Source organism: Megalobrama amblycephala, linkage group LG20, assembly GCF_018812025.1.
Source record: "Megalobrama amblycephala isolate DHTTF-2021 linkage group LG20, ASM1881202v1, whole genome shotgun sequence".
Lineage (NCBI taxonomy): Eukaryota > Metazoa > Chordata > Actinopteri > Cypriniformes > Xenocyprididae > Megalobrama > Megalobrama amblycephala.
Window position 1 is genome coordinate 12688152 of NC_063063.1, and position 26856 is coordinate 12715007.

Here is a 26856-nt window from a genome sequence, read left to right on the forward strand (position 1 = left end):
TCCTGCTAGTTAAACTTCTTCTCTCTGTGCTGTGCTAATTAAGGTGTATTCTGCCATGCAACAATTTTTTTTAAAGGTATAATTAAGACTTTTATCCCAGTTCTGACCTTTTTTCTCAATTATATGTTAATATCTTACAATTTTTTTTTTTTTTTTTTTTTTTTTTTGTAATTGCAAGTTTATATCTCACAATCCTGAGAATTAAGCCAGAATTTTGAGATAAAAAGTCCTTTTTCCTTTATTACCTTTTACATTTTTTATTTCACAGCAAAAACAAGCTTTCATACTAAGCCCCATATTCACTGTTATAAAATATTCTTAATAATGCAATAGTAAAGTGTCACAGTGTAATGTGGTAGTCCAACACACATAACATAGAAAGATCCAAATAAACAGTCTTTAATAAATCAAGGAACATTCAGGAGCAGGAGTAAAGATAACATGCACTACACATAAGTAAAGATGACACCGAACAGAGATCGGAATACAGGAAAACAATGATATAAATTAAAAGTCCATGAAAACGAAACTACACATAACTCTCCTTTCTTGGTAGGCACCTCCTGGTGCCATAAACAGAAACTACACTTTAGTGGTGGGAGGAGGGAGAAAATTAAAAAAAGCTCCATTGGAGAAGGGGCAGCAGGAAGAGTCCACAGGAAAATAGGAGGAAGAGTACATAGAGGAATGGGAGGAAGTATCCGCAGGGGAACGTGAGGAAGAGTCAGGAGAGAGGAGCCAGGGAGCGAATCAGACCAGAGCCATGATAAGGGAGACCTAAGGCAGAACGATGGAGGTAGGAGCCTCCGGTTGGAACCAAGGGGTGTGCCAATGGAGGTGGAGCTGTGAGAGATGGAGACCCCGCCAGAGGCGGTAAGCTAAAGACACAGGATGACACCGCTGTTCTGGAGGGCCAAGGTGGAGCCAACAGCTACTGGGACTGAGGCAGAGCTGGAGACTCAGAAGACCACAGAGGAGCAGGCGGTAAGGCAGAGCCTGGTGGAGCCTCTGAGGCACAGCATAAAGTCTGTGGCAGAACAAGGGTGATGTCTAACCAAGGCAGAGCCGGAGGGACAAGGGAGCCTGCCAAAGCCAGTGGGATGATTGTCCATGGTGGAGATGAGGGAGAGTGGAGCCAAGGTGGAGTCGATGGGTCAACAGGCCAAGGTGGGGTTATGTGCTCGGAGGCCTGAGGTGGAGCCAGTGGATCCTTGCACTAAGGTAGGAATGGAGACCAGGAAGCCCAAGGCAAAGCCAAGGAGCTGAAGGGAGCCAGCAGAAATTGAAGGTTAGGAGCTGGAGGGAGCTGGCAGAGGAGGAAAGAAAGGGAGGCTTGAAGGGACCGGCAGCACTGAAGGAGACAGGACACTGGGCAGAACCAGTGGCGATGAAGGAGGGACCAGCGGTGACGGGAGGCTTTGAGAACAGACATCATCAATGTCATGATCTATTACTATATGGAACGTAAAAAGCAAACCATCCTCAGTAGGGGTATGGGTGGGGCTCCATTCCATGCCATCTATCTCCATCAAAATACCCACAGGGACAAACATTGGTCCCAATTCTGGCTCAGGCTCTGGGATGAATATGGCTTCCGGCGTTCGCACTGTCTCTGGCTTGATGGCGGGCGTGGGCTCAGGATCTGGGTCTGTGGAGGGCTTTACAAAAGTAAAGATGGCATTGAATAATGAAAAGAAAGAACTGAGGGCTTAAATACACACACTAATTATTAACCAAACAAGAAACAGTTTGTGACAACTCAATCAGTAACCATAACAACTAAGAAATCAGAACATAAGAAAACCATGACACAAACTAAAAGTCCATGAAAATGAAACTTCACCTGACAATAAGGTGGTACTGTTCAATCATCATCAGAAATTTCATTAAAGCAGGAAGCAGATTAACAAAATGTTTTCACTATAAAAAAGTGTGCCAATAGACCCCTTAATCGCCTACGTCACTGTGACGTCACCGCTCTAGCCGGAGGCAAAACATAAATAAGAGCTCATAGCAGTCGTGCTAAAAGTTTGAGGTTTTGACTTTAAAATGTCGTCTTGTTGTGTTTTTGGCTGCCAGAATAGAAGGAACAGGACTTTTGGTTCAAAACTAATGTTTTACCAGACCCTGGCAGACATTCCTTCACAGAAATCAAAAAGATAATTGTGGTTGAATGCAATACGGCGTACAGACTGGATGGAGACGATCATAAATAATACTCGTGTTTGCAGTGCACACTTCATATCAGGTAAAATAATCGATGCATATGTAATGGTGTGTTGGTTTTATCTAGTACAAATCAACAAGTTTCTGTTTTATAGGTGAAAAGTCGCCAACTTTCAGCGCACTAGCTAGCTTAAATGTTAAACAAACATACAGCGATAGATATGTGTGCCATCCTTTGAATGGTCTCTTAAAATAATCCACATTGCTAGCCATAATCATAGTTAACCCAGCGTTAGGTTACATTAGACAATAAGCCTTGACAAAATTAATTCATATGAAAGTAATTAATATGTTGTCTAGGAAATATCCAAAACTTAAGTTAATTTACCAATATAGCTGTCATGGTCCCGCAGAGTCAGTGACTGTACATATTCGGACAGTTCTGAACCTTCTTCTGCATCTGTTTAATAAATCCCTCCTAAAACATGCTAGCTTACGCTTGTCAACATTGAGTCCAGCGTCTCTTTTTGCCTCCAGCTAAGCCCCGCCCACCAGGAAACGTTGCAATGTTTACAAACTTTTAAGGGGTCTATAGAGACCTTGATTTAGTTGGAACATCCAAAAATAAAACAGATCATCACCGTTTCATCCTTTTGATATCCAAAGCTTGCACCTGCCAGGGAATACTTTGCCGTTTTTGCTTTCTGCTCTTGCTCCTTTCATCTTCATCATCAGATCAATCATAACAGCAAGAGCCTTTGTGTGTAAGATCCCAGATTTTCTAGTTTCCTCAGACATTGTTATTCCTTTGGGTGGACTGTGTACTCCTGGATACATGTGGCATCTGGTTATGATTATCCCGTCAATGGTTACGAGTTAAGAAAATGTAGTAAATAGACTTTTTAGGAGTGCTCAGTTTGATTGCATACTGTCTGAATAGGTACTACATTTACATCAGAAATTACTTTTTAAAAAGTATGTTCTGTATAATTCGAATGTGGATAGTATGAAGGAAATCTGGACGTACTACATTTTTCATGTTGTCATTGCCATGATGTGATTTACGGCATCAGTCACTTCACTGCCATTCACAACTCTTCTCCCGTGGCCTCAGGGCCTCAAGTTGCCATGCAAACTCACCAGAAATTAGTAGTATTCGCATGTAGTTTTTTTTTTTTTTCTTTTGAAAACTATGATTTTTATGTGCTTTTTTAGTAGAGGGAAAGACCTGTTACTGTTAAATGCATTTATGTTTGACTTTTAAAAGAGCCTCTGTTATGTTTCATTTTTGTGGTTACCATTGTGTTGAAGAATAGCGCTCATGGTTAGGTTGTGGGTGGTTACAAGAGCACTAACTGAACTAGTGCTAGTGACAAGTAACATTTTACTTGCATAATATTTATGCATGCTAAATAAGTTGTATACGATTAGGATCACTATCACAATGTAATTATTTTTGAGTAATCAACATAAATTGTGTTTATGCTAGAAACTCAGTGTAGTTTGTTGGTTGAACATAATTTCATTAAAGAGATTGATGCAAACTATTGTGTTATTTATTTCTTTCTTTATTTATTTTGTTGTTAGAGTGTATTGGGGAAGTGAGCATATTTGAAAACAGGAATTGTCTTTATGAGTCTTCCGTTGATTAAGCCTTCTTGCCTGCAGCCAAATCACTTATATTCAGAACAAGAGCATGTTTGCTTGTGATATTGCTTAAATTTCAAACTGTTCTCACAATAATCAAAGATCTTAATTGGTTTCTAATTGGTTTAAAGAGCAGACTCTCACACTCTCTAAGTAGTTGTGTTTTCACACACTCTCTCCCTATAGTACTTCCTCTCTGCAGCTTCTTACCACTGCCTGCTGCTCACCTACACACCGTGACCACTTCAAAGGTTCCAGTTCCTCTGCTGAGGCCCAGAGCAGGAAGCACAGCTGGCAGCTGTTCACAGGAGAACTTCTGCTCTCTTGTGTTTCCCTCTGACCTTCTAGTTTATGGCGGCCAGAAGGGAGTACTATAGTTTACAGTAGTCCTCAACCTGATGACATGTCCATGTTCCCTCAGAGAACCTGACTGTAAGACCTGCTTGTTTCCAACAATGTAGCTATAGCTTTGTATAACAGCTATATAAAAAGAAACCATGTATCGGTTTCTTTTAGTAAAATGTGAGTCACTCAATTATTCCATTACTCATTTGCAACTGAAAGCAAAAGTAGGAGTGTTTCTTTTAAATCACTGACCATTAACAGACAAGAACAGCCAGAACCAGGAGCTCTTTCTGTTTCTTTTCGGGTGAAGAGAGAGAGAGACAGGTCTGCTGTTAATGTTTTTATCTAAACAGTAGTGCAGACAGTAAATCCACTACTTGTCTCTAACTATACATTGACATATAGTTCAGGGGAGACGTTCCAGATCCCTGGTGACTTACAGTATTTATTGCTGAGGTCGTTCATCAACATTTTAGACAGTCTGGTGAATGCGGATAAGAGCATGTAGCACACAAAATACGACCAAAACCAAATTGAAGTGATGCATCATTACTTTTGCTAGACTCTAAAACATATAGATTTGGAATAGATTTGTAAGAATACAGTAACAGCAATTCAGTGCATGCAAGCACACTCTCTTTTCAACACTTTTCAACACTTTGCTGAATGCTTCATTTGGTCATTGGAAAGTCCATTTGTGATGCAGAAGTTTGCATTTAAAGTTTCTAATTTAAAAGGTGCTTTTTTCCCTCTTCATTTCAGCCTCTAACTTGCCACGACTCTACAACTACGTGCAGGAAATCCAAAGGTCCCTTCTCTTTTGTGTTAGCTAAGAGTCAAATGGCCATTCATTGATCTTTCTGAATGCAGAGATCAAGTGCAACTGTGAGCAGGAAAACTCCAGTCAGTGTTTTAGAAAGAAGTCATTTTGGATCCAAATATGCTATATTTGATTCCATTTATGATGTATTTTATTTTTATTGTTTACAAATAATGAAATATTATGCATAATTACAAATAACAATTATTTATTTTTTAACTGTTCAAAAGTTTTAAGATTTTTTAAAGGTGCTGTATGTAAGTCTTTTCAATCCAACTCTTGGCAAAGGGTCAATTAAATTACACTTCAAATATTTTTTTTCTTAAGACAATTTCTGTCATTTTATGCAGTTTTTATGACGCTGGTGTTAGTTCAAGTGTTCATTTTTTTTTAAAGTTTGGTTTTAGTTAGTTAATTGATGCTATATAAATGGGGGTTTGATGTCATGATTGACAGCTGAGATTGACAGCTTCTCTAAGTGAAGAAGTCACTGAGGCGCCAACATACTTTTTTCTGGATCTTCGCGAGGTGGAGCTTTAACTTTAATTTCTACATTTCCATAGCTGTTTAACACCAACATAATGAGTTGTTCTGAGTTTGGGCGGGACCTTGATATCGCGGCTCCACTTCTGGCTCCAAGTTCACTTTGCGCAGACTCGGGACTCAAGATGTCAGTGCCACATTGACACACAGGCAGCTTCAGTTACTACAATGGAAGAGAGTGAAAGTGCGTCATCCATCTTTTTTTACAGTCTATTATACTAAAGCATAAAAATACAATAATATGTTTGCAGATATTTAGGAAACATGCTGAGTTCACATACTCATTTCTCGGAAAACCAATGCTACAGCCAGTTATTTCACTTTGAAATGTATGTTCCGTGTCGGAATTTCTGTTTTTCTTTTGGTCTGTGCAAGACCGCACGTTGCCAATTTACCCAATAGTATTTTGCCACCCCGGGTTGCCAGTTGCCGGAAAACACACGAGGCGAATTGCAGCTATGGAATCCAGCAAACAAATTAGGTCAGAGATCACAGATTCTGCCCGACCTGAAAAGCCTCAGCATCCATCTAAAAATCTCTATGAACGGGAGCATATTAAAACGTGATATGAACTCATCATAAATCAATAAATCAACTAATCAACTTACAGTGAGTAAGTCTCCTCGCCTTCCAGTGTCAATTGGGCTCGCTCCTGTTGCGTGTCCTCAAACTGGCAACCCGCATGAGCCTTGAGTCTGAGGAGGAGGGGGCGGGGCAAGCAATATTTTGAATTTGGACCGCAGTACCCATTTCAACCACTAGCTGTCATTCTTACATACCGCACCTTAAAGGGTTAGTTCACCCAAAAATGAAAATAATGTCATTAATTACTCACCCTCATGCCGTTCCACACCCGTAAGACCTTCGTTAATCTTCGGAACACAAATTAAGATATTTTTGTTGAAATCCGATGGACTCCAGTGAGGTCTGCATAGCCAGCAATGACATTTCCTCTCTCAAGATTCATTAATGTACTAAAAACATATTTAAATCAGTTCATGTGAGTACAGTGGTTCAATATTAATATTATAAAGCAACGAGAATATTTCTGGTGCGCCAAAAAAACTAAATAACTTATATAGTGATGGCCAATTTCAAAACACTGCTTCATTAAGCTTTGGAGTGTTATGAATCAGCATGTCGAATCATGATTCGGATCGCGTGTCAAACCGGCAAACTGCTGAAATCACGTGACTTTGGCGCTCCGAACCGCTGATTCGACACAAAAGATTCAAGTTTGCGTTCAGAAGATTAACGAAGGTCTTACGGGTGTGGAACGGCATGAGGGTGAAGTAATAAATGACATTATTTTCATTTTTGGGTGAACTAACCCATTTGAATGTTTTAGAAAGAAGTCTCTTATGCTAACCAAAGCTGCATTTATTTGATCAAAAATACAGTACAAACAGTAATATTGTGAAATATTATTACAATTTGAAATAAAAATGTAATGTATTCCTGTAAGATGAATTTTCAGCAGCCATTACTCCAGTCTTCAGGGTCACATGATCCTTCAGAAATCATTCCAATAATGCTGACAATTGTGCTGCTTAATATTTTTGTGGAAACCTGCGTGATATTTTTTTTCAGGATCCTTTGATGAATAAAAAGTTAAAGAACAGCATCATTTTCAAATATAAATATTTTTATAACATTATAAATGTCTTTACTGTCACTTTTGATCAATTTGAATGCATCCTTGCTGAATAAAAGTTAATTTCTTTCAAACATATAGCTCATATTTCACACATCAGCATTGCTTCTCATTATTGATAACCCTATAGATGTCATCATCTGTAGATGAGCTTCACATCACAATGGCTGTCTGTGGCACAGCTTTAACACTTAAGACTTTTGTCCTGGGAAGGAGGAGGGTTAACTGTCATGGAATGATAAATGTTTAAAGGCCCACATGGGGGCATTCACAAGATGAGGAGACATGACATGGCCTAAGAGGTGAGCAAATAGATAGTCATGTTGAAAGATGTGCACATGATTTATTGCCTCTGTTTGGCAAGATTTCAAAGTACCACTCACATATTTTGTTTCATGTGCAGAACAATCAAGATTAAATATGTTATTGATGTTTTACATTGCTTTCCTCTCTCCTTTTCCTTTTACAGCCCTCAAGTCATAAGGACTAATGGGCTTCCTAAATCCACTAATCTAATGTAAACTGCAGTGAATATCTATTAGCGTGCCATCCAGTCACAATATAACACGTCTGAGTATTTGGCAGGCTGAGACTAGACAGTGTGGGTGGCATGTGTGATCTACTAGTGAGTGCTCAAGCAAACAACACATCAATAGGATTAAAGCATAGGAAAATAATTAATCTGTAATCCTGTTTGCCGTATTTTATGTCTTTCGAAGAGATGAAAGGTAGTTCCGTCTTTGACAACCCACTGGATTCTTTATTCAAGTGTACTGGCACTCATTCAATATTATTTCACTTCACCATGCAAAATGCTTCATTACATGCTTTTGATATTCATTGCTATTCATTGCAATTGTTTGGAAAGCATAGCTTTTAACAAATGGGTGAGTACATATGTAAGTCATACAAATGCAATTTCCCCATATACATGTATTCCCATATAAGTATGTGGTTTGCATAAGATTTTTGGCCTATCTGGAATATTCATTTGCTTTTGGTGCGCTATTGCCATCTAGTGGAAAGTATGCTCAACAACTAATTGTAGGAAGGGATTTTAATTTAAGAAGCTGAATGTTTTTTTTAAAGTACATTTTGAAAGACGTTTTTGTCTCTAACCAAGGCTGCATTTACTTGACTAATATACATGAAATATTATTATAATGTAAAATAAATATTTTAATATATTTTAAAGGGTTAGTTCACCCAATAAATTGTCATTTATTACTCACCCTCATGTCGTTCTACACCTGTAAGACCTTCGTTCATCTTCGAAACACAAATTAAGATATTTTTGATAAAATCCAATGGCTCAGTGAGGCCTCCATTGTCAGCAAGATAATTAACACTTTCAGATGCCCAGAAAGCTACTAAAAACATATTTAGTACAGTTCATGTGACTACAGTGGTTCAACCTAACATTATAAAGCGACGAGAATACTTTTTGTGCTGCAAAAAAAACAAAACACAATAATGACTTTTCAAAAATATCTAGTGTTGAGCGATTTCAAAACACTGCTTTACGAATCTTTTGTTTCAAATTAGTGGTTCGGAGCGGCAAAGTCACGTAAACGAGGTAAACGCGTCAGTAAACGAGGCTTCGTTACATCATAAGTGTTTCGAAATTTCAATAGTTCACATGATTTTGGCAGTTTGATACGCAATCCGAACCACTGATTCGAAACAAAAGATTCGTAAAGCTTCAAAGCTTCACGTAGCAGTGTTTTGAAATCGGCCATCACTAGATATTGTTGAAACGTCATTATTTTGTTTTTATGGCACACAAAAAATGTTCTCGTTGCTTTATAATATTAAGATTGAACCACTTTAGTCACATGGACTGTTTTTAATACGTCTTTAGTACCTTTCTGGGTACTAAAGTGTTAATTATCTTGCTGGCAATGAAGGCCTCACTGAGTCATCAGATTTCATCAAAAATATCTTAATTTGTGTTCTGAAGATGAACGAAGATCTTATGGGTGTAGAACGACATGAGGGTGAGTAATTAATGACAGAATTGTCATTTTTGGGTGAACTAACCCTTTAAAATGTCAGATTTTCATCAGCCATTACTCCAGTCTTCAGTGTCACATAATTATTCAGGATTTTTTGAGGGATAGAAAGTTCAAAAGAACAGCATTTATTTGAGAAATTTTTCATGACACTGTAAATATCTTTATATTTGAGAATGTCTTTTAAGGACACAAGGTTATCCAGAAGACAGTGTATCCAAATCATAGCAAAACATCTGCAGAGCTGTTTTTTGAATTTGAGTTTTCTGTTTGTCTGTCAAACTCATCATTTCCCTCTAATGTTTTTTTCATAAACATACCTTATCGTAAAATCTTTATTTCTGTTACTCTTCTTTTTTCTCTCCCTGTTTTAATCAAAAACAAACAATGCTGTATTAAAATATTCATAAATACAGTTTTTTTGTCATGATTTCTGAAATTAAGGCACAAATCTATAGAATTATATATAAAAAGTGATGAAGAAGGGACAAAATTGTTTTAAAGTGATCAGACCCTTTTTTAATTGATGTTTATTTAACACTACCATTTTGTAACACATTGATGATAATGATAATGATGATAATATATCACTTGAGGTTGTAAGAACGGAGCTGTTTCCACACTGAAACAGACACAAAATTAAACAAAACACAAACATATAAAGGGAGGGCTCTCTCACACTGGAGAGAGTTTAGTTCAGCTGCAGCTCAGAAAACCAATTAGACTTCTTCCAGTTCTCTCAAAAGGGCCGGAGAAGGTTGTATAAGAACAAATATTGCATCATTTAGAGATGAACATTTAGACCCTTTACAGTTTGTTTTTAGACACAATTAGTACACACTTGTTTGTTAATGGGAAACATTATGCGGTCACTTGATAAAGGACTTATAGTTGGTGCACTATTCCTGGATTTAAAAAAGGCGTTTGATACTGTAAATCATATTTTAATGGCAGAAATGTCAAAGTATAATATATCGAAATGATCTTTGATATGGTTTGATTCATATTTTAAAAATTATGAACAAAGTGTTGTTATTATTAATATTAAGTAATTCTCTCATAAGATTGAAACAGTCATCTTAGGTCCTATTCTTTTTAGTATTTATATTAATGACCTTCCAGAAATATGTCTTGATGTGAGGCTTCAAATGTATGCTGTATATGCTTATTTGCATGGTTAAAATTGTGTGGAGGTTGAAAAAAATGTTAACAAGAAACCTAGAAAAAGTGTCAGCTTTTTTTGATGCCTCTTGTTTAAATACTAAAAAGACAAAGTCTATATGTTTTTCAATAAAAAAAAAAATTACCTGCAACAGCATCCTTAAACATTTGAATTAAAGATGGCTTTATTGAACAAGTAAAAATATCTTGGCATGATTTTAGATTCTCAGTTCAATTTTAAAAGTCATGTAAAAAAAGATATACGTAAAACGATTAAAGCAAATCTTACAAGCTTCAAATTAATAAGAAATTGTTTAACATATGATCATGGCCTTCTGTTTTTAAACTCGATGATATTATCACACATGTCCTGTGGATTTGGTCTCAGACAAATCAGCCTGTAATTAATCAGATCCAATGTCTCTACAACAGAGCCTTGAAAATCTTAGATTGAAAGCAAATAAGATTCCATCATTGTCAGATCTTAAGTAGCCTAAATACACTGATAAAAATTATATGCTTGATTTACTTAAAAAATATAATGAATTCTTTTGCATAATTTTATTACGTAGATCTAACAAGACTAGTCTTTGTACAAACTACTTAATTTTTCTGTTTGTTGAAATAAAATTTGCACATAAAGTTAACTTAATTTTAGCATTCAAGACACATTGGACACATTCAAGAACCATTTTCACAACTTTTACAAAATCTTCACTCAGCAAAGTCTCTTTTTGTTAGGCGTTAGCCAGAAGATGGGTATATTCCCTTTATGGCATGCCCAAAACCGTTGTTTTTATTATTAAAACAACTTTAATTGTTGTTAGCAGGTCCTCAACCCAAGCACATGTTCTACACTTCACCACGATGGTAACCCCAAAACTATTAACATAACAGAAACTTTTAAATACCAACATAATAGAACAGTAAACATTAAAAAGTCTCTCCATTTTCTCATGTTGCTAAAAACTGCTTAAAATAACAGTTTATTTCAACATTTACACTCCTAGATCAGCCCCTTTGCAAAGCATGATGGGTTGTGAAAGTCTTGTTTGATTGAGTCCTGGTTGAGTTTACTTGATTGAAACATGTTATTTTAATATGAAAACATCAAGTTAAGTCAAAAAGTAATTGTTTTAAGTCAAATTAACATGAAGCAATTAAATTTGAACCAGAAACCTAATACAATGGTGTTGAATCAAAATAAGTTGTTTACATAAAGTGAACAGCATCAAAAAATCATTTTTTTGAGTGTATATGATTTTAAGCTTTGCTCACTTTGTCTTTTTTCACTATGTAAAGTTTGTATTTAAATTTTTAAATGGTCTTGCCCCTCAGCCCTTATGCAATTTTTTTTTTTTTTTTTTTTTTTTTTTGAGAGAGAGACTGCAGGGGTGCAGCAGATCCACCAGAGCAACTTTTGGTGGAAATTGTAACTTTTGTTGTTGTAACTGTAATTTATAAAAGCCCTTCTAGGGACAAGTGTTGCAAATTAACAGCTACAAGCACTATGATACATGCATTGGATGGCTGTTTTCCCTGTTTTATCTATGTTTATTGTATCTGTCCCTGTACAAATAAAAGCATTAAATAAATAAATAAATAAACAAATAAATATGTCATTAAATAAACCTATACACATAAAGGGTTGGAACTAAGCAATGATAAATACAGAATAAATTATTACATAACATAAAAAACAAAACATTATTATAAAAAAATAGAATGAAGCTTTCAACTCTAAATAAGTTTAAACACACACACACACAGAGAGAGAGAGCCAAGAATAGACCTGATCACTGATATTGCACATTTCACAAAATGCAAAAAGATGTGGATTACTATTAAAGAGGTAGTCCTTCAGTTTAGCTGAGTCATGGGTAGTTGATGCTGCCATGGTGTGTGCTGACAGGAGGGCAGGGCAGGAGTGAGGTTGGTGATTACGCTGCTCTTCAACTTCCACCCACTTTCAGCCCGCAGCTTGAGCCACTGATAGGAACAGCTATGACGGTTTATCAGATTCAATGCCATGGCCCCTCCCTATCACAGAAGAGCATGCTCATAGTCATTACAAATTAAAGTCATTTAATATCATACATATGTAAGCACTTCACAGTTTTACTTTTTTTTTCTTGTTGTTGTTTTGAGTGACCGCTGGCATTATGTATGGTCACTACAGAGAATGCAGACGCTACATGCTTTTAATCTTTTGAAAATGTATGTGTGTGTGTATATATATATATATATATATATATATATATATATATATATATATATATATATATATATATATATATATATATCAAACCTATAGCAAACATAGACCTAGGCTACTCCTCTTCTCACACAGTAAATTTGTAGCAATTGGCCTACAACTCCAATTCTAGAGATATTTGCATACTGGACATGTAAATCGTTTGCATAATTAATAGGTTTAAATGTCAGTATCGAATCAATGTTAACATTGAAATCGATACTGAATCAACATACATCTAATAGGCTATATAAGATCATTGCATTTATTGAGAATTTTGCTTCTAGACTGAATCGTGCACCCATTGTATCCTTAAATAAAACAGTTTACACATTATTTTTGATTTTGCATTTTATTGTGTCATAATTATATGCAAATATATAGCCTATCACTGAAGACACTCAAGGCACAGGTAGGAATCCCGGCATGACAACATAAGCTCCTCTAATATGACGCACAGTAGACTAACGTTGCGCAGTTTCACCTCTCACGTGATTAACTCGTTTGCCGGTGAGTTGAAGAGAGCGACCGACGGGAACTACATTTCTGCTAACTGTTTTACTCTTCTATTTTTGCATTATTTTTTTATTAAGTCGACCTACGCAGAGTTTGTGGTTAATATGTGATAGAAACTGCACAGCAAAACGGCCAAATCGTAGCATACCCGACGATTCGCGTTGTTCAGAAGCTAACTCGTTTAATTTATATTGGGTAGTATACAAATATATTATAATTGTGCCACGCCGTCTTATAATGCTCTCGAATACCGAAAAAGAGCTGATTGTACAGATATGGGACAAAATGATTCCAGTGGCGGAAGAAATTGGATCTGAGGCTCTTTTAAGGTATGCTGTCTTAACAAATATAACGCTTATAGAGCAGTGTAAAAGACCAGACAATAATTTACTATAAACAAAATAGCATATTTTACGTCTAAAAATTCACATGTTGTTTTCCTCCTAAATCTCCAAACTTTTATACAATGTTCAACAAGCTGGGGTAGCTACTGCTTTTCTTTAAATTATGTAAAACTTTGAGAATTAAACCATTTAAAGTCTGACTTACGCTCTTTGGTGGATCCTTGAAAGTTCGCAGTTCAATTTTCTGAATATCAAAAGTGATGATTGATGGTCTTGTCATATTTGGCAGTTTCCCATGAGCGATGACGCAAGCAACAGAGAGGGAGGGCATAGGGATCTTGTGCTTGTCATGTTGACCTTATTTTCTCCCTTGTTAACTGCTTTACAGAATGTTCACAACGTTCCCCAAAACAAAGACATACTTCTCTCATCTAGATATCAGCGCCAGTTCCGAGCATTTGCGCTGCCACGGGAAGAAAATCGTCCAGGCTTTAGCCGACGGTGCGAGGAACATAAGCACACTTGCTACTACGTTGGCACCACTAAGCAGGTTCCATGCCTATCAACTGCGAATACATCCTACAAACTTCAAGGTGTTAGCGTTGAACTGATCCAGCACACATCAACAGGCTCTTTCCAAATACGTGATATTATGTGATGTGCTATTTTTCATTTAAATCACTAACGTAAACTTCTTACATTTTTCCAGCTTTTCAATCATTGCATCATTGTGACGTTAGCCTGCCATATGGGTGACAACTTCACACCAGTTGCACACGCGGCGATAGACAAGTTTCTATCGGCTTTCTCAGCTGTTTTAGCCGAGAAGTTCCGATGAAGAGCCTCCGAAGAAGGATGGAATGGTTCTGCATACTTTATCTTTAATAATTTAATAATAAATGTTTTGCAATGTACGCGTGTCTTTATCCCTTATCTACATGTAATGCAATGGAATATTCAATAAAACAACAATAATAATACCAATCTTGGGATATCCACTTCCCTCACTGTATTGCACTCTTAACACTTTGTGTTTAAATTTTTTATTGCTTATAGGCTAATTTACAGTGCACGGTAGGAATTTAATATTTTGGCTTCCTAATAAAATGTCATCCGTACTTGAATTTATGAAATTCTTCTTGACATTGATATTGTCACGTTGTGAAATTGATTATTAAATAGCCAAATGGGAATAAATCAATCAGTGACAGATACTTGATCATAACTGTCGGTAGGCCTAATATCTAAGGGACATGATGATTCATGTGGTGCTGTCCAGACTTCAGTGCTGAAATCTTGGCCAAAGTCCAAAAGGAAATGTGACGCTCTCCGCTGTGCTGAAAGCATTTAAACAGTATAGGCCTTTCTTTACCTGTGGGTCAGTTACTTTCTGAATACCGACAGAAAAAGGTGCAAACCTTTAACAAATCTATCTGCCCTTAAATATACTACCTTAATAGTGTTGAGGTATAAGATGGGGTAAGATGATGACGAACTTAATTTATTTATTTATTTATTTATGATTATGATTATGATTATTTATTGACCGTATATGGCCTCTTTGAGTAAATTTACATTTTTTACCATGTGTTTTGTTCAGTTAGATGATTTATAATACTTTCTTTTGAAGTTTTCTGTGGTTCTCATGGCGCTGAAGATGGAAACTTAGCCTAGTTTGTTAAACGGTTAGTTCACCCAAAAATGAAAATTCTGTCATTAATAACTCGACCCTCGTGTCGATTCACACGCGTAAGACCATCGTTCAATCTTCGAGATATTCAAAAAACTAAGATATTTTTGATGAAATCCGAGGGGTATATGACTCGTCCATAAACAGCAATATAATCAACACCTTCAAGGTCCAGAAAGATACTAAAGACATCGTTAAAACAGTCGGCGTGACTACAGTGGTTCAACTTTAATTTTATGAAGCAACGAGAGTAGCCTACTTTTACAGTATTCAAACAAAAAGTGTAAAAACAATCTCTTCTCTTCCCTGTCATTATCCATAAGCACAATGTGAGCACAATGAAGGTTTCAGTGTTTACGTCCAAATGCCGGGTCAGTATTGACCAGTGCATGTGTAAAATTCAAAACAAGTCATAGAAATTGTTGTGTTGACATTAAATTTGAGAAATTTCTGAAATCAGAATATAGATGAAAATGAACTCAACAACATATTAAAAATAGAAGTATAATACATGCAACGTCAAATTGGCTAACAAAACTTGAATAAGAGGAACATTTAAAATGGTAACCATATTGTATTGTATTTTCTCTAAACACTTTAATTGAACTTAAATTGTGTCCATATTTTAAAGCTTTCCTGCATATCCTGCATCTACATTTTGCTCCTCTCATCCTTTCTTCACTCCACAGATTGAACTTAATGCCTTGTTTTATTTTTATACTCACTTCTGTTTTCTAAAAAGTAGATTATACATGTCAACTATAAAATAATCAATGAATGTCACTGTATTTAATTATATATAATTACTGAAGGTTAAAGGTCACCCACTTTACCTGAATCCTTCTGACCCACTTTATCAAACACATTCAGCCAAAGTGGGCCAGCAATATTTAACTCCTTTCAAGAAAACTAACAAATTTTTAAACATTTTACTCATTGCATTTTATTTTCTCTTAGTAACAAACAAAATAGGAACTGTCACAATAATTTTGTTTACATTTAGTGAGCAACCTTATAATTTAGAAAATAAAATCTTATGTCAGAGGGTTTTCTTTAACCATGAGGGTGTCCTCCTTTGAGGTGTGACAACACTCACCAGTGTCACTGTGCATCAACCAAAACTATTTTATCATTTAAAGAAAGTGCATTGTCATGCTCTTAAAGTGTAAACCCACTGAGCACAGTACAATCACATGGCCTAAGTCTAAATTTAAGATGTAGGCCTAGCCTATGTATTTGGATTTCATTCATTTGGATCGCATAGTTTTACCATAAACATCTAATAATCTTAATGTCATTCATAGTTGTATTATTACAAGATTTCACTGAACATATAATCGGTTTACATATCATCATTCAGTTTGTTTCAATCTTTTATATTTTAATTTGTTGAATATTGCTTGTTCCACATCAAGTCAGCTTTAACAATGTTCATACTTTTCAACCGAATAAATTGTTTTTTACAGTTAGCAGATTTATGCTGATTCTAAGCAATTTGAATAAATACATTTTGAAAATATGATTATTTAAATAAAATCAAATAATTGCAAATTATTTTATTTGAGTGCAGAAATGTCTTGCCAGTTTCATTAATGTATGACTGACAAATATGCATCACATTAAGTTTATTAGTTTATGTTAAATAAATTAGGCCTATTTAAATATAAGTTTTATATGCAATTCAAATGTGTAAATCTTAAATTTAGGCCTAAATATTTTTGAGTGTTTTAAAGCCCATCTGCATTTTGAATCTTCAGTAAGAGAATTTGGTTACACTTTATAAGGTGTCTTTGTTACACTGTAAGTATACATTTAAATCCGAGTAATATAACTACATAATTACTATAGGGTTAAGATTAAGGTTTGGTTTGGTTCAGGGTTAGTGGAATATAATTAGGGATGTCCAGATCCGATCACGTGATCGGAAATCGGGCCCGATCACGTGGTTTCAGACTCGATCGGAATCGGACGTTACCTCCCGATCAGGAGGTACATATACACAGGACATATATATGTATTAGGGGTGCAACGGTTCTCGGTAAAAAAAAACAAACCATACGGTTCAGTACGCACTTGCACCGCGGTCCATCTCGAATTACGACGCATCTATTGGTTAATATGGTTTGTTTAAAATAGCAACGTGGAAAACAGACAGAGTTCAGATAATGTATGTTTCAGTCGATGGATGCACAAAATGTTACAACAACGATAATCAGAAAGCGTGGACAAAACAGTCACTCTTTGTAAACTGTTAACTGCGAGTGCCGTCTGCTGTAATGTCCAGTCATTTACGCCGTCATCACATGGGTGTTGATAGCGCGCGAGCTCAGGTGAGACCTGAACAGCACACGTTGCTATCTGTGTTTAAACTAACTCATTTAAGCCTTTCTGATTTAAACCTTCAAGAACAAGACGCGAAAGAGAACTCGCACGCGCTGTGAGAAGATTTGTGTGCGCTCATCCGAAGCGCGCACACGCTTATTCCAGTCAGCGCGCAAATACTGAGTTCTCGTTCAAGTCTTGCGCTTCGGCGGCCACATTCATACAAAAAATTATGTCAACATGTCCGTCTTAGCGAGTACCTAGCAACATAGTCGGTTATGTCTTAAGTGAACGTATATTAGTCGAGAAAGACAGCGCATGTGTAACAGTATATGTACTGGATCGTGCATGTCTTAAAGGGAAAACAACTATTCCTGCTGCCTGTTTTTAATGTTAAATCAAACAACAAATAACAAAAAAATCACTCACTGCTCTTGACTGAATAGTTTTTGTAACTTAAATAATGATTAATCTTTATTTATTTTATACAGTAAAGATAATATGCAGTGATATTTTATATTTGATTACTGTTAGATATCTGAAAAACCTGAAAAGCACTGTTCCTGGATCTGTTTTTTCGCTCTTCTTTATTCTTTTTTATGTAGGGCTATTATAGAAGTATCGGATCGGGACTCGGTATCGGCAGATACTCAAAATCAAATGACTCGGACTCGGACTCGAGGGCAAAAAAACGTGATCGGGACATCCCTAAATATAATTATACATAATTCATTATTATTGCTATAGTAACTACATGTAACATATGCAACAATGACGATGTAAAATAAAGTGTTACCGAGAATTTTAGACAACAGTTTGCAACAGTTGTCTTTTAAGGTCTCGTGAGAAAAGGGAGGGGCAGGAAGTGGAGATCATATCAGAATTAGCAAAGACCTTAAATGGCCTTCGTGATCATAGCCTAACCTTCTTGTAAGTCATTAAAGTTGTGAATATTAGCCCTTTATAAATCACACAATTTTAATGTGGATTTAATGCGTAAACCGTTTTGATTTGAAACGTGACAACTCAATGGACAACGAAATCATCTCAATCATTTATTTTTCATGATGCATTACATAATCTCAGTACAAGAATATCCTCGTCCAGTCGACGAATCTAATGATACTGCCTTCTTAGGGCTGATATAACAACAGACAAAAACTTCTGCCAAGCAGCTTGGATGTCTGGGGTGAACTCAGTCCTCATGCGTTTAGCGATCACCATGGTCAGGCAGTCAGCTAAGAGCTGTAAAAGAAGTTGGGGAAAAGTAAACCACAGTCCCAACATAATAACCAACATGGTAGCCACTACTCTAAGACGCCAACCTGGAAATTTCCTGGGTCGACCTGCAGTTCCTCTGAATGAAGCTCGCTAAGGGTGGTGTAGGTGTTCTTGATATCATCCATGTTTTTGAGAGCTTTCTCCAGTCCTTGAAGCACCACAGTCCCATGCGCCGCGACTTTTGGATTAGCCATGATTGCCTCAGCGTTATACAGGTTTCCAAACCCACCAAAGTACCGCTGAGTCCAAGGGTAGACCACCAAGCATCTTCAGATCAGACAATAAAGACAGGAACATTGAAGGCCTTAATGACAAACTACAAATAGGCCTGTCTACGTCCACTGAAGAAACAGCTATATGAAATAGGCCTATATTAAAATAAAATGAGCAATTAAACAGGTTGAAAGAGTTCATATTATGGAGAAAAGGAAGCAGGCTATATAGAAATGTTTACCTCGTCAAGCTCTCGCGGCCCACCGACTCGTAGTCGAGTGTCGCGAATACACCCTGTATCGCAGCGCGTTCCTCGGCTGTCCACTGAACCATCGTGTCTTGTGGCTTCGCAGCTGGACAGATGTTTAAATAGGACTGGTTGGTCGCCGCCCATGTATATCGGGCAGATCTGTTTGGCCGAAAGTCCGGAGGAAGAGGCGGCAGTTGACCGATAAACTGAGTCCATGCGAATAAACTTTATAGTAGTCTATTGATAGTGTTTCAACGCAGAGTGTGGTTCTTTATTGAGGTTTCTTGCTGTTTATTTAACCCGACATAAAGAGCGAGTGTTTATGCTGCACATTATATAAAAGGTCCAATCTGAGCCTAATTAAACGTGTCATATTTGCATAGATGTTCTAAAAATGGTGAAAGGTGAAAAGTTAGAATAGGCTTAGCCTACTCCCTGTTTCTCAATTAATTAAAAACTTCTATAGCCTCTAGGGCCAGTGTTTGCTACTGTGTTTATTATATTTACGTATTATTTTTCCACGTTCTACACATTACGTGAATTTTGTGTTGTGTTATAGGGTAAAAGAAAATGGCCGTAAACGTAAGGGAAAACGCAGAAAATTGCCAGAACCTTTTGGGATTTTCCAATGATTTCCATAGTGCTGAGATTAAGTCAGACTCTGCAGTGAAAGTAAGTTTCAACTTTTAATTAGGCTAGCTACCTTCTAGTATTGTTTTTATTTCTTAACTTTTCACATTGACTGAAAATGGAAACGTTCAGCCTATATTTGAAGCCCAAACTTTGAAATCATCAGCAGCTGACTTTTAGTTGTTTGGCAGTTGAGTAGGCTACTATATGGTCTATAGACTGACCGTCAACTGTTGTTAAAACACATCGACAATTTCTGTATAAGAACGAATGACCACTTAGGCCTATATCACATATAAATACATCAGGCATGACTTTATATTATTTATGGCTTGGAAATATAATTGAGAGTAGCATGTTCTTTACAAGCTAGGGTTCACATTGTCTGAATTAAAAGGACACTAAATAAATTCAATTATGTTTTTTTCGATCAGTGGCTTTTGATCACTAAAGACCAGCTTTTAGACATACCAGAGCATAAACACTTCACATAGTTAATTTGCTATTTCTATTTTCATTCTGCCGTGTTGCTTTCAGATAAGGTTGGTAAGCGGATGCAGATGTTTGAATACAAATTAAGTCATTTTACCCGAGCTTTTCAATAGCCTACGCCCATTTTTCTATGAAATTCGGCCCCAATAGTAGCTCCTTCCTCGCCTCTCAAGTGTCTCTTACAGATGTACTCCCCAGCCTGGTTACAGATGAAGTTCACAGCATCATGCTGTCCGTGGATTATGTTTAACGTTCCATCTGGAGCGCCAGCATCCTGCAACAGTTTGGCCAGCAACATGGTGCAGCCAGGCACTCTCTCTTCAGGTTGGGGGCTTCAGCAAATAAGTGTTCTCACACACCATGCCCATTGGGAACATCCACAGAGGAATCATGCAGGAAAACTTCTGTGTGTGTGTGTGTGTGTGTGTGTGTGTGTGTGTGTGTGTGTGTGTGCTTGTTTTTGTGACATATCAGGACCATGGTTATTATAGTTTTGCAGTTTTCGTTAGTTTTTATTTTTATTTCGTTTTGACTTTTTGTTTTCAAATTAAGTTTAGTTTTAATTTAAAGTGGGTTTGCTATAGTTTAGTTTAGTTTTTATTTTTTGAAAATGCTTAGTTTTAGCATTTTCATACACCAATGGTTAACCGGTATGGTATGTGTCCATGTCTTTAGGAACAGAGGAGAAGTAGCACATGCGTCCCATCAGAGGAACAGATAGGGAATTAATGCGCTGCCATTATGGAATTCGTAGATTAATGGTGTATTCACCCCTCATGTGCGTCAGCTCCAACACCATCTCCTTTTTGCGTACATATGATACGCAATGGGTAGGATTAGTGGTGTGGGGTAGGGGCGTATTATATTTACGCCGAAAGTGCATATCAGACAACAGATAAATCACTTAACCCTTGTGCTGTGTTGAAAACCCTATCACACTCGTGCGTTCCCGGTCAAAAATGACCGGCCTGCAAACAATTGCTTATAAATATCTCGTTATGCTACCTTATCACCAAATATTGGATTTAATCTTTTTGTCAGCTTGTTTTCTTTCAATTAGGACAGGTTTTGCATTATTTTTTGGAACTGATCGATCGTAGCCTTATTTATCTGAGCTTTACCTCAGTTTTTGAGTGAAAAAAGTGTTATTTGTGGATAATTTTGTCAATTTTACATAAAATATGGAAAAAAAATGCACTGTTTGTCACACTAGTGTGATTTAATGTTTAAACAGGAAATTTGTTTTGAAATGGTTTTATTTTGTTTTTATTTATTAGCCTACAAAATCGCACAAAATCACACTTGTGTTCCCGGTCAAAAATGACCGGTCTGCAGAAAAATAACTTATAAATCACTTGTTACGCTATTTTATAGCAAATATTGGATTCAATCTTTTTGTCAACTTGTTTTCTTTAGGACAAGTTTTGTATTTATTTTTTGAAACTGATTGATCGTAGGCCTCATTAATCTAAGCCTCACTGAAAGTTCATCTCTGTGCAAAAGAAAGCCTCTAATACAAAATAGACAAAATGGTTTGTTTGTGTACATGAATGTGTGAACGTGTACGGATGCACTAGTATGCATGTATCCACACATGCAGAGGTCCGAGGTCTTTATTTTTGCAAGCCCACATGTACATATGTGAACACGAACACGAAAAACACGCTCCTGAACATTAATTGTTTCTCTGATTTTCGACTCCCCCATTCATTTTCAAAGGTATTTCAAAAATAAATACAAAACCTGTCCTTATTGAAAGAAAACAAGTTGGCAAAAAGATTGAATCCAATATTTGGTGATAAACATTGTAACAAGTGATTATAAGCTATTTTGTAGGCCGCGGTGATTTTTGACCGGGAACACCAGTGTGACTTTGTGCCATTTTCTAATCGAATAAAAACCAAAATAAAACCATTTCAAAACAAATTTCCTGCTTAAACATTAAAGCACACTATAGTGTGATAAACAGTGCAAATGTTTTAAATATTTATTTGTAAAATTGACAAAATTATCCACAAATAACGCTTTTTTCACTCAAAAAGTGAGGTAGCCTACATAAGCTCAGATAAATAAGGCCTACGATCGATCAGTTCCAAAAAAAATATAAAACCTGTCCCAATTGAAAGAAAACAAGCTGACAAAAAGATTGAATCCAATATTTAGTGATAATGTAGCATAATGAGAGATTTATACGCATTTTGTATAGGCCGGTCATTTTTGAGTGTGTTCAATGTTACAATGTGGGGAAAAAAAATACAAAAAAAAATCAAAAGTATTTTGGGAAGTTGTTAGACTCTGGGAAAGTAAAGTCATTAAATTTTAGTCCAATGCGATAACATTAACTAGCATTTTCGGGTACGGGAAAATTCTCTCCGGGTCAAAATGACCCGAACACAACATGAGGGTTAATTAGATAGACAAGATCATTTACTATACCGACGATTCAGCAGACGTGCTGAGTTAATAAAATAAATTAAGAAAATGTTTAGAGCAGACATCAGGCTCTTTAGTGTTTTGTAAAGGTTCTTTATTGGCAGTGATGGTTCCGCGAAGATCCTTGTCCTTGACCAACCTTCCTTTTCATTGCACAAAAGGTTCTTTTAGATGATTAAAATGTTCTTCATACAAATGGAAACAGACGGTTATTTTAAGAACTGTTCTTTGGTTAAAGAAATGTTTTTTAAGAAATGGTATTGGGAAAAATGGATATTGTATGTATCACAAATATTGCACCATTTAATCAGCTGCCATATAAGCGGCCATAGGAATCATTGTATAAATAGGCTAACAATTCTGTACATCTAAACAAGATGAGCATTACACCCAATTACAACTATTTTTAATTATAATTCTGTGATAAATGTCATGGAGTCTCATAAATAATGAGGGTGAATAAATCATGGCAATGTTCAGTTTTGGGTGAACTATTCGTTTAATGATATTCGGACAATGATGAGTTCAGGTGCGTATCAAGTCCTCTTTATTTCGTTAGAGACCAAAACATACATATGTTTTCGCCCATATTTAGAGTCTTTAATGATACTGTCTGCGCAGAGCAGAGACGACAACAGCGAGGAACTTCTGCCAGGCAGCCTGCACATCAGCGGTGAAAGAGGTACCCATATTTGCTGCAATCACGATTGTCAGACAATCGCCCAGCAGCTGAAACAGAAAAAGCAGAAGAGTGAGCTACCAGCGACTCACCTGTTGCGCGACAACGTTTTAAATAGTGTCTACGAGATTTATATGTTGCTGTGATTGCATACCCTGAAGTTGTCAGGATCCACGTGCAGTTTCTCAGAGTGTAGCACGCTCAGATCGGTGTATGCGTTCTTTATGTCATCCATGTTCTTCATGGCTTTGTCAAGCCCGTGGAGCACAACAGTTCCGTGTGCTGCGACCATTGAATTGCACATAATGGCCTCTGCATTGTACAGGTTTCCAAAACCTCCGAAGTACCGCTGAGTCCAGGGATACACAATCAAGACCCTGCAATATACAGCATAATATGCATACACAAAATTAATACAACTAATATAATAAATATTCAAATAATATAATAATAAAAAATATGCATCTTTTGTGTCTCTATACAAAGAAAACTTGCATAAATTATGATAATGAGGAGCACAATGACATGGGCATCATACCTCTGCAAGGCTTTGGGGCCAACTTCCTCATAATTAAGCTTGCTGAAAATGTCCTGGATATAGGCACGCTCCTGGTCGGTCCACACAACCATGTTGTCAGTTTATGGTTTTCTTCTCCGTTAGGAATAAGAATCATACCTTTCCACTCTTGTCGACACTATTTATGTCATCGGGTTGCATCGCCAATACAAGTTGGCTCACTTGATTGGTTGAAACTTCTCATGGGCAGGACTCTAAATATGTAGTGATTCAATGCGTTTGTAATCTTCTAGAAGTTATATTAAGTTTTAATGTAAGTAGCAAAACACTAGCATAACATACGCCCCCTTTCATGAAAAGAGTAAGGGAAAAAATAGTAGGCTATGACGTTGAATAAAAAGCGGATCAACATATGCTATATTGAAATGATACTTTGTTTACATATAAAACGTAATAAATGACTGTAGAGTAGCCTAAAACTTTAATTGCTTTAATCCTTGTCTAATCGGTTGGAAAACGTGACTTTCAGTATGACTATCAATTATTGCTGTAATCTCATGTGTTGGTTAGGCTATCTCATGCTCATACATTCGCCCATTCAAAACGACTCTGCCTTATCTCCACTAACAGGCTCTCTACTTACGTAGATCTCAAAATGAAATGCATTTGACTGAGTGGTAAAAAATCCAGTCTCACCAAATACCAAATAAAAAGGGCGTGGGCATTTTATCGATTTACCAAGCAAACCCTATTTAAGAGCCAATAAATGAAATAAATGATTTATAAATCAATTCAGAATAACAAAATCAGAATAATCAAAACTGCGTCAGTTCCTTTTTTCTGCACAATTTGTGCCTTGTAAGAAAACAAATGTTCATGTTTATTAATAATAAAAAATTTTAGATCCTAATAATAATACCGTTTCTCTCGATTGCTGCACACTATAACTGAGTTGGCAAAACAAAGACACATTTCTCAAAACGTTTAAAATATTTCACCTGTTTTCACACACATTCCAATTTTCTTAATGGTTTCTGCAAAACTCTACACAAAAACGCCCTCATTTTACACAGATTAGGCCTATGTTATCATTCATAAAACAATCAAAGCACTCACCGCGCTCAGAGCTGGGTAGTAACGAAGTACATTTACTTCGTTACATTTACTTGAGTAGTTTTTTGGAAACATTTTACTTTTTAGAGTAGATTTAAATATGGGTAATTTTTAGTGGTTCAACGGATCACAAAACTCACGGTTCGGATCACATCACGGTTATGAAGTCACGGATCGGATCATTTTTCGGATCAGCAAAAAAAAAATAATAATAATTGGGGGGGTGGGCGGTAACTTAACTTCGCATTTATTACTTAGCTCACTTTAACTACTCTGATACCACAGCAGAAACTACAAGCCTAACTAATACATTATTAAAGGCAAGTGAACAGACTGTAAAAAGAACAAATACTGTACACTAATTACAAGCATAGATAAATGCAACATAAAGTTACAAATAAAATATAAAATAACTGTAGTATTAATTTTCGTGTACAGAAATGTAATAATTAAATATAAAATGAAACTGTTCACTGTGTAAATGTAATATAGATTAATCTTTGTTAAAGCTGTGTTTTGTTGTTTGATTTACATGACAGACAACAGCATGTATTTATAGGTTGCTGTCACTTTAAGAGTAACGCACACATCCGATAGATACACATCCGATTCCGAATTCTCACCTCGTTCCAGTTAAGACATAACCGAATGTGTTTTCGAGAATACTTGCCGAGAGGGGTATTTAATGCGTGTATGTGACCATCCAAGTGCATTGAGGACGCGAAAGAGAAATTAATTTAGGGTTTAAGAGCTACCTGGAACGCGCCTCTCTAAAGAGCGCTCGAGCCTTGTATGCGCGTCTGTGCGTACCGATAACAGCGCTGCGTGTGATACCGAATTAAATCCTCTTTTACCTCTTCTAGCGCTGGAATGGTTTTATATCAATTTAATGTGTGAAATAGCAAGACAAAACACGTTCAAACACGTTCGGAGTGTTGGATGAAGTGGCAGTGGACCTACAGTCAATTAGCAAATCTGCAAATGCCTCCTATTGTTTGCCAGCGACGAAGATCTTTATTAGTTGAACTGCGTATGCTGTCTGTGAACAACTCCACAGGTATCAATTTTATTCAATTTCAATTCAGCCAATAGCCGACATTTTACAACAAAACAGATTATTATGCCACGATAACAAAGTATGTAGCATTTTTTTATTTTATTTTTTTTTTACCGTTTTTATGGACATATATCTTAATTTATACATTAAATAAGCTACCATTGTTCAGATAGTATGAAATGGTAATTTGTGGATAGCCTATTGCGCAGTGGCGGCGCCGGCGACCTGATCGTCTTGAAAATGACACAGTTAACCAGTTTACACGCGCCTGCAGAAATATACATTTGATTACATTTTGGAGAAAAGACGGAAGAAGATCCGTCAATGTGTATTTATTTGTTTGTGTTCAGATGTTCAGCGGTTATGAGCGCCAGCACATGTAAAGAGTTTTCTCTTCTTTCAAATGTAGCTGTATACGTTATTATTGTACAAAGTAAAGGACATGCAATGATATTCGGGTTACAGATGCTAAATAATGCTTGTGTCTTCTGTGTTTGTTGCAAATCTATCCAATTATGATAATAATTTAAATATCTATCTAAATAATAACATGCTATTGTATTGTTATAATATAGGCTATATACAAAGTAACTAGTAACGAGCTACTTGAGTAGATTTTCAATGGATACTTTTTTACTCTTACTCAAGTAACTATTAAGATTATTACTTTCACTCTTACTTTGAGTAAATATTTCTATAAGTACTTATACTTTTACT

At 36.3% G+C, this 26856-nt stretch overlaps 3 protein-coding genes and 1 long non-coding RNA gene across 4 annotated transcripts; 1 reads left to right on the forward strand and 3 right to left on the reverse strand.

Annotated features, from left to right (window-relative positions):
• Nucleotides 1–2979: 2979 nt before the first annotated feature.
• On the reverse strand, nucleotides 2980–10695 carry LOC125255754. The gene is made up of 3 exons (XR_007181992.1): nucleotides 9508–10695; nucleotides 6130–6216; nucleotides 2980–5684 (listed from the first exon to the last, which is right to left on the reverse strand). It is a non-coding gene; the product is annotated as an uncharacterized LOC125255754 (long non-coding RNA).
• Nucleotides 10696–13031: 2336 nt separating this feature from the next.
• On the forward strand, nucleotides 13032–14561 carry zgc:163057 (Hemoglobin subunit alpha-D-like). Its single transcript, XM_048171229.1, has 3 exons — nucleotides 13032–13447; nucleotides 13851–14055; nucleotides 14172–14561. Exons 1-3 carry the CDS (start codon nucleotides 13356–13358, stop codon nucleotides 14298–14300), a joined length of 426 nt encoding a protein of 141 aa, XP_048027186.1. The 5' UTR covers nucleotides 13032–13355; the 3' UTR covers nucleotides 14301–14561.
• Nucleotides 14562–18461: 3900 nt separating this feature from the next.
• Nucleotides 18462–20462, reverse strand: hbbe3 (hemoglobin beta embryonic-3). The gene is made up of 3 exons (XM_048171555.1): nucleotides 19210–20462; nucleotides 18800–19022; nucleotides 18462–18719 (listed from the first exon to the last, which is right to left on the reverse strand). The coding sequence occupies exons 1-3, from the start codon at nucleotides 19299–19301 to the stop codon at nucleotides 18591–18593; spliced, it is 444 nt and encodes a 147-aa protein (XP_048027512.1). The 5' UTR covers nucleotides 19302–20462; the 3' UTR covers nucleotides 18462–18590.
• Nucleotides 20463–23297: 2835 nt separating this feature from the next.
• On the reverse strand, nucleotides 23298–24683 carry hbbe2 (hemoglobin beta embryonic-2). The gene is made up of 3 exons (XM_048170586.1): nucleotides 23991–24683; nucleotides 23607–23829; nucleotides 23298–23502 (listed from the first exon to the last, which is right to left on the reverse strand). The coding sequence occupies exons 1-3, from the start codon at nucleotides 24080–24082 to the stop codon at nucleotides 23374–23376; spliced, it is 444 nt and encodes a 147-aa protein (XP_048026543.1). The 5' UTR covers nucleotides 24083–24683; the 3' UTR covers nucleotides 23298–23373.
• Between the last annotated feature and the right edge of the window lie 2173 nt (nucleotides 24684–26856).

Excerpts from the sequence above, each read along its gene's own strand:
- zgc:163057 (XM_048171229.1), top strand. The coding sequence starts at position 13,356 with ATGCTCTCGAATACCGAAAAAGAGCTGATTGTACAGATATGGGACAAA. Across the intron at positions 13,448-13,850 it reads GGATCTGAGGCTCTTTTAAG|AATGTTCACAACGTTCCCCA; the intron begins GTATGCTGTCTT and ends ACTGCTTTACAG. Across the intron at positions 14,056-14,171 it reads TACATCCTACAAACTTCAAG|CTTTTCAATCATTGCATCAT; the intron begins GTGTTAGCGTTG and ends ACATTTTTCCAG.
- hbbe3 (XM_048171555.1), bottom strand. The coding sequence starts at position 19,301 with ATGGTTCAGTGGACAGCCGAGGAACGCGCTGCGATACAGGGTGTATTC. Across the intron at positions 19,023-19,209 it reads GGCCGCGAGAGCTTGACGAG|ATGCTTGGTGGTCTACCCTT; the intron begins GTAAACATTTCT and ends TCTGATCTGAAG. Across the intron at positions 18,720-18,799 it reads TCGACCCAGGAAATTTCCAG|CTCTTAGCTGACTGCCTGAC; the intron begins GTTGGCGTCTTA and ends CTTCTTTTACAG.
- hbbe2 (XM_048170586.1), bottom strand. The coding sequence starts at position 24,082 with ATGGTTGTGTGGACCGACCAGGAGCGTGCCTATATCCAGGACATTTTC. Across the intron at positions 23,830-23,990 it reads GGCCCCAAAGCCTTGCAGAG|GGTCTTGATTGTGTATCCCT; the intron begins GTATGATGCCCA and ends TGTATATTGCAG. Across the intron at positions 23,503-23,606 it reads TGGATCCTGACAACTTCAGG|CTGCTGGGCGATTGTCTGAC; the intron begins GTATGCAATCAC and ends TTTCTGTTTCAG.